At 40.0% G+C, this 18,479-nt stretch overlaps 1 protein-coding gene across 2 annotated transcripts; it reads left to right on the forward strand.

Moving 5' to 3' along the window:
• Positions 1-91: 91 nt before the first annotated feature.
• On the forward strand, positions 92-15,312 carry rnf10 (ring finger protein 10). Of its 2 annotated transcripts, none has more exons than XM_079827944.1 (17): positions 92-643; positions 2,030-2,220; positions 2,353-2,558; positions 5,572-5,662; positions 5,751-5,935; positions 6,896-7,032; positions 7,115-7,272; positions 7,925-8,059; positions 9,335-9,533; positions 9,645-9,778; positions 9,966-10,083; positions 10,435-10,536; positions 10,679-10,816; positions 12,282-12,364; positions 12,532-12,589; positions 12,697-12,864; positions 14,165-15,312. In XM_079827944.1, exons 1-17 carry the CDS (start codon positions 493-495, stop codon positions 14,236-14,238), a joined length of 2,328 nt encoding a protein of 775 aa, XP_079684070.1. In that variant the 5' UTR covers positions 92-492; the 3' UTR covers positions 14,239-15,312. The 2 variants fall into 2 exon arrangements, with proteins under 2 accessions (XP_079684070.1, XP_079684071.1); XM_079827945.1 differs by having other exon boundaries at positions 12,700-12,864.
• The last annotated feature ends 3,167 nt before the right edge of the window (positions 15,313-18,479 follow it).

An 18,479-nucleotide genomic window follows, 5' to 3' on the forward strand; every position in this document is an offset into this window, starting at 1 on the left:
AGACTGTAAAAAATAGATTACACCACATCTTGCAGTCAAATGCCCCAATGAGAATCGGTGAGTCCGCGCATGCGCACTTCGCAAACCCTGCGAGACTTATAAACCTCATCCGGGTGTTTGCGGTTCCCGTTTGGCGACCTGTCGCCATATGCCTGACTTTCTTTAGCTGAAGTAAAATTTGGGTTAAAACCCATATATTCATCCGTTTTCCTCTTTCGGAGAGCGGCTGACGCCTTGTGGGGCGCAACACTTCCCACGCCAAGGAAACTGCGCTTTTCAAGGGGCGAGGCCCCGCTTTTTGGGCACTTGTTTTTTTGTTAGCACAGCTTTTTTTACTGAGACATTTTGATTGTGTCTCTGTTTTTTCTCGGTTTGTTTGTGGTCAAGATGTCGCCGTGATGGGTTCTCCGCGTTTGACAGAAATGAATAAGGGCCTTCGTCGCCTGACCCGCGTTCACAACAACCCGTTGTTCTCCCCGTTTACACCGTTTAATGCAAAAGAGCTCCGACGCTCTCTCCCCGGAGTTCGGCCTCAAAATGGAGAAAAACCCAAACGCAAACAACAGCAGCAGCAACAACACGAAGATCCCGCCCCGTTCCAGCTCTACAGGCTCGACTCCTACAGACACTAAAACCAAAACAGGTAAGTTAACGTTACAGATTCAACGTCTTACACTCACAAACACACGCGTGTCATTGTCAGTTTTGAGGGGAAAGTGTTTATGTGGGTTTGGGACTTGAGGCATGGTTTTGTTTGTGTCTGTCGAGATGACGTAGCCACGGCTAGCGATTGGCCCGTTTCTCGAATAAACAACAGAGAAACTCGTAAAATATTAATAAAGCTTAGCATTTAATGTGTCAGAAATAAACACATATTCCTTATAAGGGGCAGTAACGTTATTTACTCTGATTTAATGTCTATTAAACCAGTTCAACCTTTTCCCAAATTGATCATGCTGGATTTACTGTGATTATGTAAATTGTTCTGGTGTCCATCTATGTCAGTGCATATGTCCATAATCCACCTGATACAAACGTATGTTCCGATAACACAACATGGGTGGTGTGTGTGTGTCACTCTTATATAGATAAACCGGTAACGCTTTACAATAAGGTTTCATTAGTTAACATTTGTTAATGTATCAACTAACATGAGCTAACCATGAGCAGTGCATTTGTTACTGTATTTGTTCATCTTTGTTAACGTTAGTTAATAAAAATACAGTTGTTCATGTTAGTTCACAGTGCATTAACTAATGTTAACAATATTTTAATAATGCATTAGTAAATGTTGAAATTAACATTAACAAAGATAAATACATGCTTTATAAGTGCAGTCAATATTAGTTCATATTTACTAATGTTAACTAATGAACCTTATTGTAAAGTGTTACCGATAAACCAATATCAAAAATGAATGGCCCTAAACTAATCCAACATTTCCAACCGTATTCATATTTAGGTTTATTTCATCTGCTACTCCTCTTAGTAGCAGATCAGATGCATGAGGATCATGGTCAGGAGCTATTCTTGTCAGCAGTCTGCCATGTGACCAAAAGAAAAGCTTCAGTGCTGTATTGCCCTCTAGTTTTTGGATGGACCGAAGAAAGCCTCCAGCATATCAGAAGCAAATCACTGTAGATAACAACTTAAACAGTGTTGTCTATGTTTTAGTTTTGAGTATGACAATGTTTTGACGTGGGCTTGTGAACCGTACAGGACAGCGGTCTCTGCTGCCGGATGATAAGCTGTGTGCGTTTACACCCCCTGCTCTTATCATGTCGTTCTCTGAAACACTTTAGAGAGCAGCGTGTGACTGGATTGTTTGGCTAAGGCCTGTGTGAATGTTGTCAAAAAATATTGAAAAGTGCACATTTTCATTTTCACTTCAGGGGCATAGATATAATTTCAGCTTGCGGAGAAACGACACGTATCAAATTGTCACTGTTGCAGTCAAAAAGTCAAGTAAAATGTTATGCTTGGAATTCATATATTTTGACATTTATTGTTCTTTTCCCTGTTCTGTTAGATGGTAAGAATAATGGGGGCTCAAAGCGCTATAGCCGCAAACGTGAGCCTGCTTTTGCCAAGGCCGAGAGCTTTCCAGGCCCACGACGCTCCCAGCCACATAAAAGCAAGAATTTTGACAAGAGACCCCCTCAGAGAGGTGGCGGAGGGGGGCGACAGTATGGCCTCGATGGTGGTGGGAGAAGAGAAGAGGTGTGATACAATAAGCCTTTGGAATATGATTCATTTGTACTTCCATGTTTTTATGCTTCTTTATTGCATGCTAAAATGAAAATTGCAGTAATCATGTAGTAACCAGGATAAACTGTTGTTCTCTCTCATTAGGTAGCAGAGAACCGCCGGGCCGAGTTTAGCCCGGCTCAGTTTGCTGGACCCAAAAAGATAAGTCTGAATCACCTGCTCAACTTTACGTTTGAGCCACGTGGAGGCCATTTTGGCTCCGTAGGAGATAGCCATTCCTGCTGGGGTCGCCGCAACAAGTGGGGTCACAAACACAAGCCCTTCAACAAGGAGCTTTTCCTACAGGCTAAGTGAGTACAGCAGAATATGTTGAATACTTTTATATGAATTGGTATTAAATCACACGCAACAATATTTAGTGTACTGCAGTGTTATTTTAGCATCATTAATGTAGTATTATATTATTTATTAAAAGGGTCATGACATGAGAAATCCAATTTGCCTTGATCATTTGATAATATAAGAGGCCTTTGTACCATTAGACAAAGAGTTTTAATTGAGAGCTTAAAAAATGTGAGATTTTTTGCTTAAAATATACTAAATCTACCAGAATAATGTTATATATTTTGTTGACTTGTGTACTTAAATTATCCCAAATGTTTCCAAGAATGTTTAAATCTAGAGAAATAAGCCATTTTAATCAGGACATGGACCATGTCCGTGCGTCGCCTATCATTTACCATGCCTAATATTGATCTAGCTTACTGCAGTGTGCAACAAGTGTCTCATAGTAGCTGCCGAGCGAACGGACAGAGTAGCATTATAACATAACTTTTAAACACTTAAATGTATCTAATATGATAAAACAGTGCTGCATTACCCCACATACGCAACACCGGAAAAAGCAGAAGCGGCCCTCTGCGAAATCAAGGTGTCATCAAGCTACACCTTTGTTTTGAATAAACGACCTCTAGCGGCGAAAAAGGACACATTGTGGCTTTAACCAAGCTCCAAAAACGACTCGTTTTGATATTGTGGGATCTGTGATGTCACATGGGCAAACACATTTGCATATGACTGCCATCCAGTTTAAACCACTCGTTTGCGTCTCTGTACAGAGGATCCCAGCGTCTGAAACAAGTGGATGGCTAATTTTAATAGTGTTCCGGATCGGAGCATTTCAATTTGTAAATGAGACACAATGTAACACCGTGTCCTAACTACACGCGACACGATGCCGCGACACTCGATAAAAGGTGTCTTTTCCATGTTAATTAGAGTTTTTGTCCTAACCAGCCGCGACGGCAACACGGGATGATTCTATTTTAGAAACGGTTTCTATTTCCACGATGTTGCGGCTGGAACAACAACACAAAACATGGCAATGATAATCTCAGGTAGTGTTTATGTGCTTTGTTTAATGTTTAAAGGTCCCGTTTTTCGTGTTTTTTTTGAAGCTTTGATTGTGTTTACAGTGTGCAATATAACATGTGTTCATGTTTCGCGTGTAAAAAAACACAGTATTTTTCACACAATTTACTTATCTGTATACTGCTGTTTTCACTGTCCTCAAAACGGCTTGAAAGATTTCCCTGTTCTATGAAGTCCCTCCTTCGGAAACACGTAACGAGTTCTGATTGTGCCAGCGGTTCCCGTGTTGTGTTTCGACAGCAGCTTAGCGAACGTTACCGGAAAGGTCACGCCTCTCACCATAACGGGGATGCATGCGCTCAATGATCTCTAAGTACAGCGTCCCTGGGAAAGCCAAACAAAGGTGACTTGACTCCGGGATGAAAATAACAGCGTCTCGACGACATGGCGACAAACAAAATATACAAACGCAACCGAATGCAACACTTCCTCTTATCCACGCGGGAGCAACAAGACCACGCCCCCTTTTTCGCGTACTCTTGTGGGCGGAGGTTAGTCGACAAACTGTTCTACTGACGCAATGCGTACAGGGATGTAGTCCAAACCGGCCGTTCGCTGTAGGCTTTGAAAGGGAACTTCTGTTAAATAAAATATCTCGCTTGGCATTGAACTTTGAGCTTTATAATTTTACAGGTATTATATATGCTCTAACAGCAACATTACACACTAACTAAAGTTTTAAAAATGGGATCACGAAGAACAGGACCTTTTAAAGCGTGTAATGTGACTTTGAATATCATGTAGTGCTCCCAGCTTTGTAACATAGTCGTACTAAAAGCAACAATGGATAATTCACCTCATATCCTGAAATTAAACAAATGGAAACAAGAACTTTCAAACTGTGAACAAACAAGTATATTCTATGACAGTGATTGTTTTAGTAACACAGTATGTATTTTTATAATGTTTAAATGGTGTAATATTTGTGAATTTGATTGTTTATCCATTTCCTTGTGAGTGCCGTCAAGATTAATCTCTGGTGCCGTGCGCTTGCCGTGAGAGCCTGCCCACACGCTATTCTGATTGGCTGTGGTTTTTGATTGACTTTGTCACATCTCGTAGTCGCATCGCGTCTGGTGTGGACAGACAGGTTGCTTGACGCTGGAATCTTATCGCGTCACGTGTAGTTAGGACGGTGTAATGGTGAGTTCGCAAAGAAACTTTTGTTGAAAGATGAAGCAGCCAACTGTATTGGATCTGACAGCAGCTGCATCACAAACAGCAAGTAAATTATTTCATAAAGCTTTGTCTATAAATGAAGGTTTAATGTATAATGTTTTCAAAACACAAACTTGTGTGTGATGGCGTTGGTCAATCATAACAGTGTCTGTTTACTGACAAGCCTTAAAGGATCAGCCCCTTAAAAACGGATCATTTTAGACAGAGGGTCAGAATGAAAGTTGAGAAAAATTGTTTTTCTGCGTAAACAGCTCTGGGAAAAAATTGAGACCACTTCTTCTTAATTAACTTCTTAATTTTTTACAGAGCTGTATAGTTGTTTTTTTGTGAAAAAAAGCGTTATTAACATAAGTGAACTTCAAGGAACATAAAAAAAAATCCATGTCATGACCCCTGTAATATGGCACAATGGTATTATAAAATCTTTTTATTAATATTTTGAATTTCTTCTTTTTTTTTTTCTTCCTTTTTTAATATCTGAAATATTTCCTGAAAGTATTATCTAAATTTCTAAATTTTATTTCATTTAACATAAATGTTCTTTAAAAGTGTTAGTTAACTGTAAACACTAGTGTACTGTTTAAAAGTGATTAAACCGTTTAGGTCTGCTCCACCTTTTTCTATTTGGCCAAACTGGATTTACAGCTTGCACTCAATGTGCTTGCTTAATTTGTTCTGGTGTAATGTGTCAGTTCATGTAGTCAAAAGAGAAAAATGATTAGCTGATGAGTACATCTTCCTTTTGTCCACAAGTTGCCAGTTTGTGGTAATTGACGATCAAGATTATCAAGCCCACTTCACTGATCCGGACACTTTGGTGGACTGGGACTGTGTGCAGCAAGTGGTCAGTACAGAATTCACACTTCTTTGTTTTATGCCGACAGTGCATTTTCTTCAAATGTTGCTCATGATGTTTTTCTCATTCCACACAGCGCATCTACAGTCATGAGGTGCCGTCTTGTCCGATCTGCCTGTATCCCCCTGTGGCGGCCCACATGACGCGATGCGGCCACATCTACTGTTGGCCATGCATGTTGCACTACCTCTCTCTGAGTGAGAAGAGTTGGTCCAAGTGCCCCATTTGCTATGAGGCCGTGCACAGCGCTGATCTCAAGAGGTTCATACTGAAATTGCCAGTTTGTAATGCTTGTTTGGTTTTGGTTAAAGGTGCAGTAAGCGATTTCTGAGAAACAATGTTGATATTTGAAATCAACCAAACAAACACACCCCTCCCTTCATTGCTTGCCCCAATATAACAAACAAGCTATACACCACAGGCAACCACTAACCACTCAGACAGCTCGCACAAGTATGGATGAATCAGCTGCGATTCAACCACACGCAACAGCTTAGTTTGGTTTTGCGAAAGTTAGCAAAAATGAGTGTCATGCTGAAACAAAGCAATCCATTTTCAGGCCTTTCCGCTCTCCAATGTCTCTCCAGCGCTGGAAAGCTTTTCCAATGTTAACGTGGTGCTAGCTCTTGCCTGATTGTAACTCTTCTTTTTCCAATTATATTCCTCTGACCATTCCCTCTTTGGTAATATCTCAGCCCTCTCTCTATCTACAGTCTTTCTACAAATCTCTCGCCCGCTCTCTCTCTCCTCCCGCATCATGAGCAGATGCGCCCCCTATTGCTGATTGGCCACAAGAATGTTATGGTGTTTGGTCTGATGGGACCGATCCACTTTGTTTTTCTCCCATTTATACTGCCAGAACTAGGTACAAACGCAATACTTTTTTTCAGCACACGCAGAACAGACATCTAGCAAATGTTGTTGTTTAGGTGTTGATTTACATTTTCCACAGTGCTTCTCAGAAATCGTGCACCTTATAATGTGAACATCATTATGTAAACTTCATCTAACAAAAAAGGGAGAAAAAAAAGTTTGCCTCAATCAAACACCCGGTACATAAAAGTGCCATATACACTACCTTTTTTTCAATTTCTTTAAAAAGAAGTCTCTAATAATTGACAATTTAAGATGAAAAAATCTTAGTGTACATATTTGCTCAAAGTTAACAGATTGTAATGTCTCATTTATGTTGTCATTGAAACCCTTCTCATCAAATTTCAGTGTGGTTGCCATGGAGACCCGTCAGTACGTGTCTGGTAACGTCATCACTATGCGTCTGATGCGGAGAGAGAAAGGATCGCTGGTGGCTCTTCCCAGCTCTCAGTGGGTTAAAGTGGAGGAGCCCATTCATTTTGGAGGTGAGGCATTCTGCTGTTTGCATGAGATTTTTGTGGTGTTCACCTGAGCATGTCTTATTTGACACCCTCTCCCCATTTGCAGATGTGCATTTGCGCGCATACTCCAAGCTGCTGCTGGCATCTCAGCAGCAGGTTTTGGGTTTGCTGGCTGAAGAGAGGATGGCTCTCCAATCCCAGTTCAGCCAAGAGAAAGACGACCCGCAGGCCTGTTTCATACAGAGCGCCTTACTGCAACTGCAGGTACACAAGCATTCACACCGCCGTATGAATGTTTGGTTGGACAAGCTGCTTTGAAACTCAAAACTAGTTAAACAAGTCACACTGCTGTTTTGAAAAGTAGTTGGTATAAGTTACTCAAATAGTTTAATTGACGTTGAAGCTATTTTTGAATTGTATAACTGTGGTTATGCAATTTATTGTGTCATTTATTTCAGAAAAAACAATGAGAATTATTGAATTACAAACTTAAATGTTTACATGCGACCATCTATATAACATTTATTAAACTGTTTTATACAACTGAAAACATACAATGGGACATTTAGTAATGCCTGAAAAAAATAATAAAGGGAAAAGCTACATGATTTTTGATCACTTTGGAATACCTTCGGATAAAAGCATCTGCCAAAATCACAAAAAGAAAAAGTAAAAAATATTGTAAACTACATTAAAGCCGTTTAAGGGGACAATAACTTGTAACATGTAATTTATTGTACGATTTATTACTATAAACAGTTTATGCTTCATGCTTTTATGAAACTGAATGGATATGTGGCATTTTAAAAAGGCTAAACACTTATTTTTTTGTTTACTTGAAAAGATACACAAGTTGGCAAGGCGTTGAGCTTTTACACTAAAATGTTACCCTCATGTTTTATCTCTGAATGAATAGGAGCGGGAAGAGGGTCTTTTGAAGTGTCGCCGTAAGGATGGCGGTTCTGTTGATGCGGTGGACATGAGGAAACTGTCTCTATCGGAGCACTCCTCTCCTGAGGTGACTGTGGTCAAGAACCTGACTACCTCCAAGGTCAGTAGAAACGGTGCTCATCTCTTTTAGTATGCCCCACAGGCTCTGGGCTACAGATTATAATGATCATGATGGTCTCAATCAAAGTAGTCCTCATCCACTGCGCTTGTGAATTTTGTCATTCACTGTAAGGACAATAACAAGTCGAGTGCTGTGTTGCAAGTTTATGGCTTTTAATTCTGCTCTAGCAATATGACAATAAAGACAAACAGTGTGATCTTGTGGTCTGTTCAAGAATTTTTCCACTGAACTCCCCTTTGAATCGTTAATTTCTCTTCCCACTTAATATTTGGTGTCTTACGCTGTCTACACCGGTGCCGCGCCGCAACCGCTTCAGGCTGTCTGTCTACACTGGACGTGAAAAAACGCCACATCCAGTGTAGACAGCATTATTGATTATAATGGGTTATATTTGCTTTTGTCGCATCGTGTGGCTCATGTTCGGTTTAGACACTGTGTTAAACTGCTAAAAAGAATGTTACGTACAATGTGCTTATTAGAGATGCACTATTTGACTGGCCATGACCAGAACCGGATGATTTTTGGCATACTCGGACCAGTAACCGGCCGGTCAGTCAGTCTCACATCTTTCTGATTCAGAGCCAGTCTGTTTTGTTGCCAGCAGTACAGGCAATAACGTCAGCTGCGTGTTCTCGCTCTATTCTCTCTTGATGGTGAAGTCACACACACCCGCTGCCTCTCACTGACTCCAGTTAAATAATGCTTGTATTGTGCATAATTTTACCAATTTACGCAGGTTTTGCGCTCACACCAAAAGTGATCTATATAAGCACACATAAAGCCACCTCTCAGTCTCAAGCAGCTTGTGAGTCGCAAGTACCAAAATGAGTGGCTTAATACGCTTAAACTGTCAAATACACACAATTATTATGTCAAAATTCCTGTCCCGTCTTATATTACCCAGTACTTTCTTTGGTAAGTACACTGTAAGTGCACATACTTTAAAATAAAGTGCAACCCAGAACACTTTTGCTGCCATTGAGGTGGAACACAGGTGTGATTAGAGACAGGTTTGGGTAGGTTTAAGGTGGAAAAGAAGGGTCAACAGTGTAATTATATATGTAATTACAGTTTTTTTTTTTCAGATAAAAGTACAATGTAAATCATACATGTACACATTAAGTGCATTGTATCGACTGATTCATTTAAATGTTAGTGCATAGTAGTTAAAGGCACTTAATATAAATTGCAACCTGAATATTGACCAAATTTCAGTGTGCATCAATGGGCTTAATGTACTGTGTCCCACCACAGCCCATCCTGCAGTATGCCTCAGCTTTTGATGATGAGCTTCAGGAGGCTCATGAGGAGCCAGTGGAAGAGTTGGCTGCTCAGAGTGTTCCTGAGGTGGCTGAAGAGATGCCTGAAGGGGCTCTGGAGGACAAACCTGTAGAAGAGACCCCTCAGGCCAGTCAGACCGCTCATCATGGCCCATATTACTACTTCTATCAAGGTGTGTGTTAGACTATTTTGTAATGATGCTTAAAGCTACTTAACTGTACGTAACTGTAAGCAGTAGAGATGGAGAGTAAATATGATGTATCTCTGTCTCCTGTATCTGTAGCTGAGGATGGTCAGCAGATGTTTCTGCACCCAGTGAACGTGCGCTGTCTGCTGAGGGAGTACGGGAGCCTGGAGAACAGCCCTCAGTCTATCACCGCTACAGTAGTGGAGATTGATGGACACACTGTCTCTGAGGTACCCAGAGTCTCACACATATCTGACAGTACTACGATACATTTTCAGATGACCTCAGTGCCCAGTTAACATCCTGGCATTTTGTGTGTAAAAAAATAATCTTTTACTATGGTGAATTTGTGCTGCTCTCAAAGGATCAGGTTTTAAGTAATCATGATGAAGTAATTAACACAGACCTCATTTGTAGGATATTCGGCGTCGGCATCGTTACCTCTCTCACCTGCCCCTCACGTGCGAGTTCAGCCTCTGTGAGCTTAATCTTCAGCCACCCGTTCTCTCAAAAGAGACCTTAGACAGCTTCGCAGGTACATGCATGCCAAATAATACAATACTGTAATACAACTCCACTATAAAAGAAATGAGAATGTCAGAGATATTAAATGTTTACACTTTTGTAGTAAAATGACAATACTCGTGCCTTTGTTTTACTCTTGCTAGTTAAGAAATGATCAAGCTTTTTTGGTGGAAAAATGCACTTTCTTTGAAAACCATGTTTACAAAGTGGAAATGGGAAATACTGTATTATACTATATGTCAGGGTTCAATGTTTTGCTATACAAGTTTGGGAAAAAAATTAAATATGTATTATGTGATTGTATTTGCGAGTTCTACAAAATGAGTATTATACGTTTTTAACATTTTTGTCTTTCTGGCAGATGACTTAGAGAAACGGAAGCGCCTGAGACAGAAGAAAGCAAGGGATGAAAAGAGAAGGGAGAAGAGGATTGAGATGGAGGAAAACAGGAAACAGGGGAAATGTGAGGATTTAATTGCCCATCGCTTATTACATTTCTGAAAAAAGTAGACAAACTGTCAGATTGTGGAACATTTTTCAGCTCAATGTTGTAATTGCTTTTGTCAGAGTGTGATTTATTGAATGTGTCGTCTTGTTGTGTTCAGATCCAGAGGTGCACATTGGGCTGGAGAACCTCCAGCATTTTCCTGCGTTTGGATCTCCTCCTCAGGGCGGCTCACAGATGCAGCTCCCAGAGTTCCTGCTGGGACCCCCGTCCCCTCTGAGCAGCAGCCCTTCATCAGGTAACACTCACACTCTCTCTTGACCTGGGGCCTCATTTATAAACGTTGCGTACGCACAAAAGAAGGCGTACGCCACTCTCTACGCAATAATTGGTATTTGTAAAAAGCAAACTTGACGGGAAAATGTGCGGTCCTTCACGCAAGCTCTGACCCAGGCGTACGCACAAAAACTAAATGAGAAATGGCGACACCGTCGGCAGATGGAAGAAACACGTGAAAGTGTGTGAAACTGTTGACCGTTGTGTAAAAGAAATGGCAATACTGCCTCTCATAAATAACATGAAGACTTCACAAAACAAGTATTACAATTAACAGCCTACACGAACACCCGTTTGATCGATCTGCAGTGTAAAACAAACAAAATCAAACGAAAATTACAACAGAAATGAAAAAAAAAAAAAGTGAAATATGTTCTGCAATAATATTGGCATGTTATGCAATTCATCCTCATAAATAATATGGTAAACAGAACGAAATGTACAAAACTGATATTCTCGTCAATGTGTCCGTCTGGCGGAGCAGATATAGATGCAATTAGATAGACAGATAGATATATAATTAGGGAGATGTATAGATAAATAGATAGATAGATGTATTAATTGTCCACTGGGGAAAGTTGTTTTCATAGTAAAAATTTCTTCATCAGCTACGGAATCATGGTATTAATGCAAATGCCTTTAGTTTGTTTTATTTTCGATAAAATAACATATGACGTATGTCTCAACCATTCAGAAAGCTGCAAGAAATTACATTTGCACTGAACTATTTCCCATTTCCACGTAGATAATAGGGATAGGGATTAATAGGGATTCCCCAATAATTGCCACCAGTCTCTCATCAAGCGGGGTCAGCTCCGGTGTCCCCTTTCCCCCACCCGTGGCAGACACACTCTGGCGATGGAGCGCTAGACGCGTAATTTTTTGCCTCGACTTTGATGTCCGACCATTTCTTTTTTTATTTCGGCCATGGTCCGAGGTTGTGATGCTACAGCATTTACGGCATCTGCAACCTTTTGGCACTCAAGTGCCTTTTTGGCATTAGTAATGCCCACACTGTGTCACTCCAAAAAATATTTTTCTCCTCTTTTCCACCTCGCCAACGATAATTTCTACTTCACATTGAGTGAAGTTAAGTTTTTTTTATTTCCTCTCTGTGTTTGCCATGATTTCGCAATCAATGAATATTAACTTATGGGCGTTTCACGGACTATTTATGGGCAACTATGGGCATTACATGAAGCCGCAAAAGCTGCGCTACATTTAGAATTGATTGTGATTTATTAAGGGAAAACTGCGTAGGATGTGCGTGTGCACGGTTTTATAAATCCGAATATTTCTGTGCGTACGCACGTCCTATGTTTCATCCGTACGCCACTTCTGACGCAAATCCTACCCAAAGTTTTATAAATGAGGCCCCTGGCCTTCAGTGCTTTATCTTTTGTGCTTATTTCCTGTATTTATTTCAGATGGAGTGATGTTCCCTAATCTGACTGAGCACAGTCCATCCCTGAGTGTGGAAGAGGACTCTCACTGCATGTCCTTCGCTCAGGTTTGCCTAAAGCGCGTTCTTTCGCGTTTATAACAAGCGAAATTCACATGTGGTGGAAAAAATCGTCACATGAAGTGAAATTTAAAACTAAATTTGAATATAGTTAAATAAAAGAATGCCATTGTGAGCGTCAAATTGTACCATACTGATGATCCTCTCTGGTGTAGATGCTGAAAGATGGGAAAGCCCGTGTGGATGCTGGGCCTAAAAGCATCTCAAAGAAAGGTGAGCCTCCTGTGACCTCACTTGTGTCTTGTTGGCTCACTGTTAATTAACTCATATCAGCATAGTTTTGTAGTGACGTGACGTGTTGTGTGTATTTTCCTCCATAGCAGACATGTTCCTGGCCCCTCCTATGGCAGACAGTGATGGAGAGAGTGACGGCTCGGATCGGGTCCCAGTACCCAGTTTCCAAAACTCCTTCAGTCAGGCCTTCGAGCAGGCTTTGTCACAGCTGGACAATGGAAATCAAACCCCAGCACAGGCTTTACCCATCCCTGGTGAGAGAAACATTTCTATACACTACGGTTCAAAAAGTCTGGGGTCAGTAAGACTTTTATATTCTGCTCACCAAAGCTGCTTTTATTTGATCAAAAAATACAGTAAAACTAGTAATAATGTGAAATATGTTTTAAAATGTTATTTATTCCTGTGATGGCAAAGCTGAATTTATAGTCACATTCACTCTTCAATGTCACATGATCTTTCAGAAATCATTCCTTAGTACCGTTATAAATTTATTTGCTGTCACTTTTGATTAATTTAATTAATTCTTGCTGATTAAAAGCCATGGTACTGCCGCGAAGATCCGCGACTATTACGCAGGAATGAGAAAGTAGTTCCTAGCCATATAGGTGTAGAAAATCGCAACTTTTCATTTTCAGTTTGTCTTAGCACACGATGTAACGGTAGAAGAGTCAAGTTTTAAATAGGAAAAATATTGAAAGTGTCTTTGGTCATTTTTTGAATGAGATGCTAATGGACTGACCAGAATCAATGATGTATGCTAAGCTATGCTAAAAGTGCTACAGCCAGATACAAAGATCGGCTGAATGGATTCAAAAACGGTAAAACTCAACTATTTAACTCTAGGGGACTTGTAAAATGAGCCTATTTTCAAAAAAAGTGGAGTGTTCCTTTAAATCTAGATGGCACACCACCGGCCTAGCCTTTTTTTTTGTTTGTAAGATACCAAACAATATTTATGCATTTTGTTTGTTTTATTGTCATGTGTAACTATTGTGCATATAACATAATAATAATATGGTAAATGTGGCATCCTAATTATGAAAAAAAACATGTACATTTCTGGAAATTACCACCACAATTTTAGTCATTTTGATCTCAAACAAATCACCCAAAAAAATATATTTATATATATTGTGAAATTCTGGTGGGATCGAGCTGTGGGGAAGTGAAAGTTTACTGATACTTGATGCGTCTGCATTTCCTTTTTAAAAATGTATTGCGTAATATAGGTCTTAAATTTCATTCACAATGGTCTTAAAAAGGCTTAAATTTGACTTGGTGAAACCTGCAGATACCCTGTAATAAAACATTTGTTAAACCACAAATATGCATAAAATGCCACACAGGGACTTCTGGACAGAGACCTTTCAAAGTGAATCAGTAAATCCTTTCTTTGAACCAGCTGATTCATTTAAACGAAACGGCACTCCACTCATCTAGCTCACATTTAAACAAAGGAAAAATAAAAGCAGAGTTTTAGTTTTCTCCAAAACCGCTGTTGGTGTTTTCCAGAACGTTTGATACATGTTATCTTTCTTTTCTTTTTTTTAGATGAGAAAGGGGGGAAGAAGAAAAAGAAAAAGCAGAAGCTTCTGTTCAGCACCTCTATGGTTCACACCAAGTAAACACTGAAGTTCACCCTTCTCTCCTGTCACTGTCTTCTGCCTTATTCCTCCCACATGCTTAGGTTTGATCGTCTCCCTCAATAGCAGCTTCCCTTCATTCATGCCCCAGCTGAACGAGACCCTCTCCAGACGCTCCGTGACCTGCAGGAAGTTCAATAGCAGCAGTGATTGTACTCGCCATTGACTCAGTATTATAGACCAGTCCCACAGTTCTCAGCGTCTCTTACAGAAGAGACTTTAATGCATCGTATTGGAGCCACAACTCCTGTAACTTCAGCACACGTCTCTCTCTTATCAGCATTTAAACATGGCGCTGTAGCTCAGTGCCAATACCCCATTATCGTCCAGAAAGTGGATGGAGAAAATTGATATGGTTGTTGGTTATGGGTTGCAGTGATGTATTTCGGGGGGGTCCTAAGGTAGCAGTCAGCCAGCTGCAGAGACATCCTGCCCCCCCTTCATCATATCCGTGACACCATTGTATTTGAACCTTCATAATTTGAATTTTGGAATAAACTTTAGCAACACTAACAGGAGAAAAAAAAATGAACAACCTGAAGTGAGGATTAGATGCAGTTATTGTTCCTGTCAGGCACATATGCACAAAACTATGCTGATTGTAACCGGTTCATGCTTCTTTGTTTACAATCCATCACACATTTTTCTTCCGGCTCTTGTTGTGAACTTCAGTTTGTATTCAACTCACCAGCCCTCATGATTTGTCCAGCCTGAGAACTGCCTTTCACAATTGGACACAATAATACACAAACATGCAAACGAGAAATCATTTTTTTCTTCTGCTGGAATAGCTGAGAACTTAGTGGGTCTTTTAAGCACTTGACTATGAGACAGGGTTCTATAGTGTTCAGATGTTGAGATCAGCTGACTCCACTGCTTGCTACCTGTCGAGTGAACAGAATATGTAAAGGCAAAGAGAGGCTATATACATTTTTGTAGAGGGTTCAGTTTTTCCTCTATTTTCTTTGATTTCTTTTTTTTCTGATGAATCCTGTGGTAAAGAACCATATGCATATAGATTAAGTTGAATGAATAAAGGATTATTATGCACTGGCATTCTGTTCGTCTTATTTAAAACCTTTAATTTCACTCCATAAAAAGATCATTCATATTTCTGTCAACTTTTGCATAGAAATATATTGTTTTTGGCTTTCTGATTGGAATCACAAAGATGATGCTGCAATAAATTGTACAGTACAGGGTATATGATTAGATTTTTTTTCATAGTTTATATTGTTGTTTTTTCACAATTTTAAACTTAAGTATTCACCATGAATTTCTGTATAAAATAATTTGTAAAGTTTCAAATTTTATAGTTGCTTAAAGCCGCCTTCACACATTCCTACAGTCACACCATACAATTGTCCATTATGTTTGAATGAAAAGCATAGTATGTTTTCTATTGCTAATCAATGTAAATAATTATGCAATAAGAATAAAATTATTAATTGTTAAAATGATTAACCCATGTTAGTATTCCCATTTATCTCAGGGGTTCACCTTTAAAATGATCACGCCTGTCACTGATTTACGAGTCACGACTATAAAGCTCAAAAATATTTCTCAATTTAGAAGTACAAGTGAAGAGAATTTGGTCATTCAAAAATTATTAATGCATAATTTGCATTGCTGAATTGTCATCTTTAGTTTGTGTTATGAAAGATTCATGCATTAGAATTCAGATGTTCCAATCACTTTCATGGCCAAAGGTGTATAAAATCAGGCACATAGGCATGCAGACGCTTCTACAAACATTTGTGAAAGAATGGGTCGCTCTCAGGAGCTCAGTGAATTCAAGCGTAGTACTGCAATAGATTGCCTCCTGTGCAATAAGTCCATTCGTGAAATTTCCTTACTATCAAATAAATGACGGTCAACTGTCAGTGGTATTATAACAAAGTGGAAGCAACTGGGAACAACAGCAACTTGGCCACGTAAAATCACAGACGGGGTCAGCGCATGCTGAGGCGCACAGTGCGCAGAAGTCGCCAACTTGCAGAGTCAATAGCTACAGACCTCCAAACTTCATGTGGTCTTCACATTAGCTCAAGAACAGTGTAGAGCTTCATGGAATGGGTTTCCATGGCCGAGCAGCTGCATCCAAGCCTTACATCACCAAGTGCAATGCAAAGTGTCGGATGCAATGGTGTAAAGCACGCCGCCACTGGGTTCTAGAGCAGTGGAGACGTGTTCTCTGGAGTGATGAATCACGCTTCTCTGTCTGGCAATCCGATGGACGAGTCTGGGTTTGGGACTTGCCTGACTGCATTGTGCCAAGTGTAAAGTTTGGTGGAGGGGGGATTATGGTATGGGGGTTGTTTTTCAGGGGTTGGGCTTGACCCCTTAGTTCCAGTGAAAGGAACTCTTAAAGGGTTAGTTCACCCAAAAATGAAAATTCTGTCATTAATTACTCACCCTCATGTCGTTGGACACCCGTAAGACCTCCGTTCATATTCGGAACACAAATGAAGATATTTTAGTTGAAAGCTGATGGCTGAGAAAGGCTTCACACAGGCCTCCATTGGCATTCAGTACATTGACACTTCCAAGATCCATGAAAGGCACTTAAAACGTCGTTACAAAGTCTATCTCACCACAGTGGCTCTACAATAATCATACAATGCGACGACAATAGTTTTTGTGCGCAAAAAAAAATCAAAATAACACCTTTATCCAACTTGTTCTCGACTTCCGTGTATGCCTCCACGACGCATGCGCGAGAATATGACGCAGATCCGGCGTTCGGACATATGACCCAGAAGCGATTTGTTTACGAGCAGAGGAAGACGCGCGTGTCTAAGCTGTTGGATTCTACATTGATCGTGCTTTAGGTCTCGGCGTAGTGCTCAAAATGGGGCTTAAGTGTGTATTTCATCGATTCCCGAACACCGGCGCTACGTCATATTCTCGCGCATGCGTCGTGGAGGCGCACACGGAAGACAAGAACAAGTTGGATAAAGGTGTTATTTTGATTTTTTTTTGCGCACAAAAACTATTGTCGTCGCATTGTATGATTATTGTAGAGCCACTGTGGTGAGATAGACTTTGTAACGACGTTTTAAGTGCCTTTCATGGATCTTGGAAGTGTCAATGTACTGAATGCCAATGGAGGCCTGTGTGAAGCCTTTCTCAGCCATCAGCTTTCAACTAAAATATCTTCATTTGTGTTCCGAATATGAACGGAGGTCTTACGGGTGTCCAACGACATGAGGGTGAGTAATTAATGACAGAATTTTCATTTTTGGGTGAACTAACCCTTTAATGCTTCAGCATACCAAAACATTTTGGAAAATGTCATGCTCCCAACTTTGTGGGGACAGTTTGGGGATGGCCCCTTCCTGTTCCAACCTGACTGCACACCAGTGCACAAAGCAAGGTCCATAAAGACGTGGATGAGCGAATTTGGTGTGGAGGAACTTGACTGGCCTGCACAGAGTCCTGACCTCAACCCGATAGAACACCTTTGGGATGAATTAGAGCGGAGACTGAGAGCCAGGCCTTCTCATCCAACATCAGTGCCTGACCTCACAAATGCGCTTCTAGAAGAATGGACAACAATTCCCATAAACACACTCCTAAACCTTGTGGAAAGCCTTCCCAGAAGAGTTGAAGCTGTAATATCTGCAAAGGGTGGGCCAACTCCATATTAAACCCTACAGATTAAGAATGGGATGTCATCAAAGTTCATGTGCATGTAAAGGCAGGCATGGCATAACCTTTGGCAATGTAATATATGTGGAGGACTAGTAGAGTAACAAATAAAATGAAGGAATGGTATCAATTGAACAATTAAAACACTTGAAATGGACAAATTATGCACTATTTTACTATAAAATTAGTTGGTGTACTGAAATGTAGTTAAAATACATTTCTCTTATTTTAAACACTTGAAATGATTTATTTGATGTCTGAAAACAGTAACACTTACGTAAGGTCTCATTTGTTAATATTAGTTAATGCACTAACATGAACTAACAATGAGCAATATATTACATCATCTTAAATGTATTACTAAATGTTGAGATTATCATTGTTATAAATAAAAAGTATTGTTTTATTATAAAGTGTTACAAATAACATTTAAAAATAAAGTAATTGTCATTTTGTACTATGGCATTTTATAAACTTTTAAATCAGATTCTATTCAATATTCAGACATTTATTCTTATGGTCACAGATCAACTGGACTTTCAGTTGGACACAGAAATCTTCATGCTCCTTTT

This window comes from Gobio gobio (assembly GCF_949357685.1).
Source record: "Gobio gobio genome assembly, chromosome: 10".
Classification (NCBI taxonomy): Eukaryota; Metazoa; Chordata; class Actinopteri; order Cypriniformes; family Gobionidae; genus Gobio; species Gobio gobio.

Bases quoted from the DNA above. Each gene is read 5' to 3' on its own strand.
- rnf10 (XM_079827944.1), top strand. From the start codon at position 493: ATGCAAAAGAGCTCCGACGCTCTCTCCCCGGAGTTCGGCCTCAAAATG. The intron at 5,663-5,750 runs GTCAGTACAGAA...CATTCCACACAG, and splicing joins GGGACTGTGTGCAGCAAGTG to CGCATCTACAGTCATGAGGT. The intron at 7,273-7,924 runs GTACACAAGCAT...CTGAATGAATAG, and splicing joins GCGCCTTACTGCAACTGCAG to GAGCGGGAAGAGGGTCTTTT.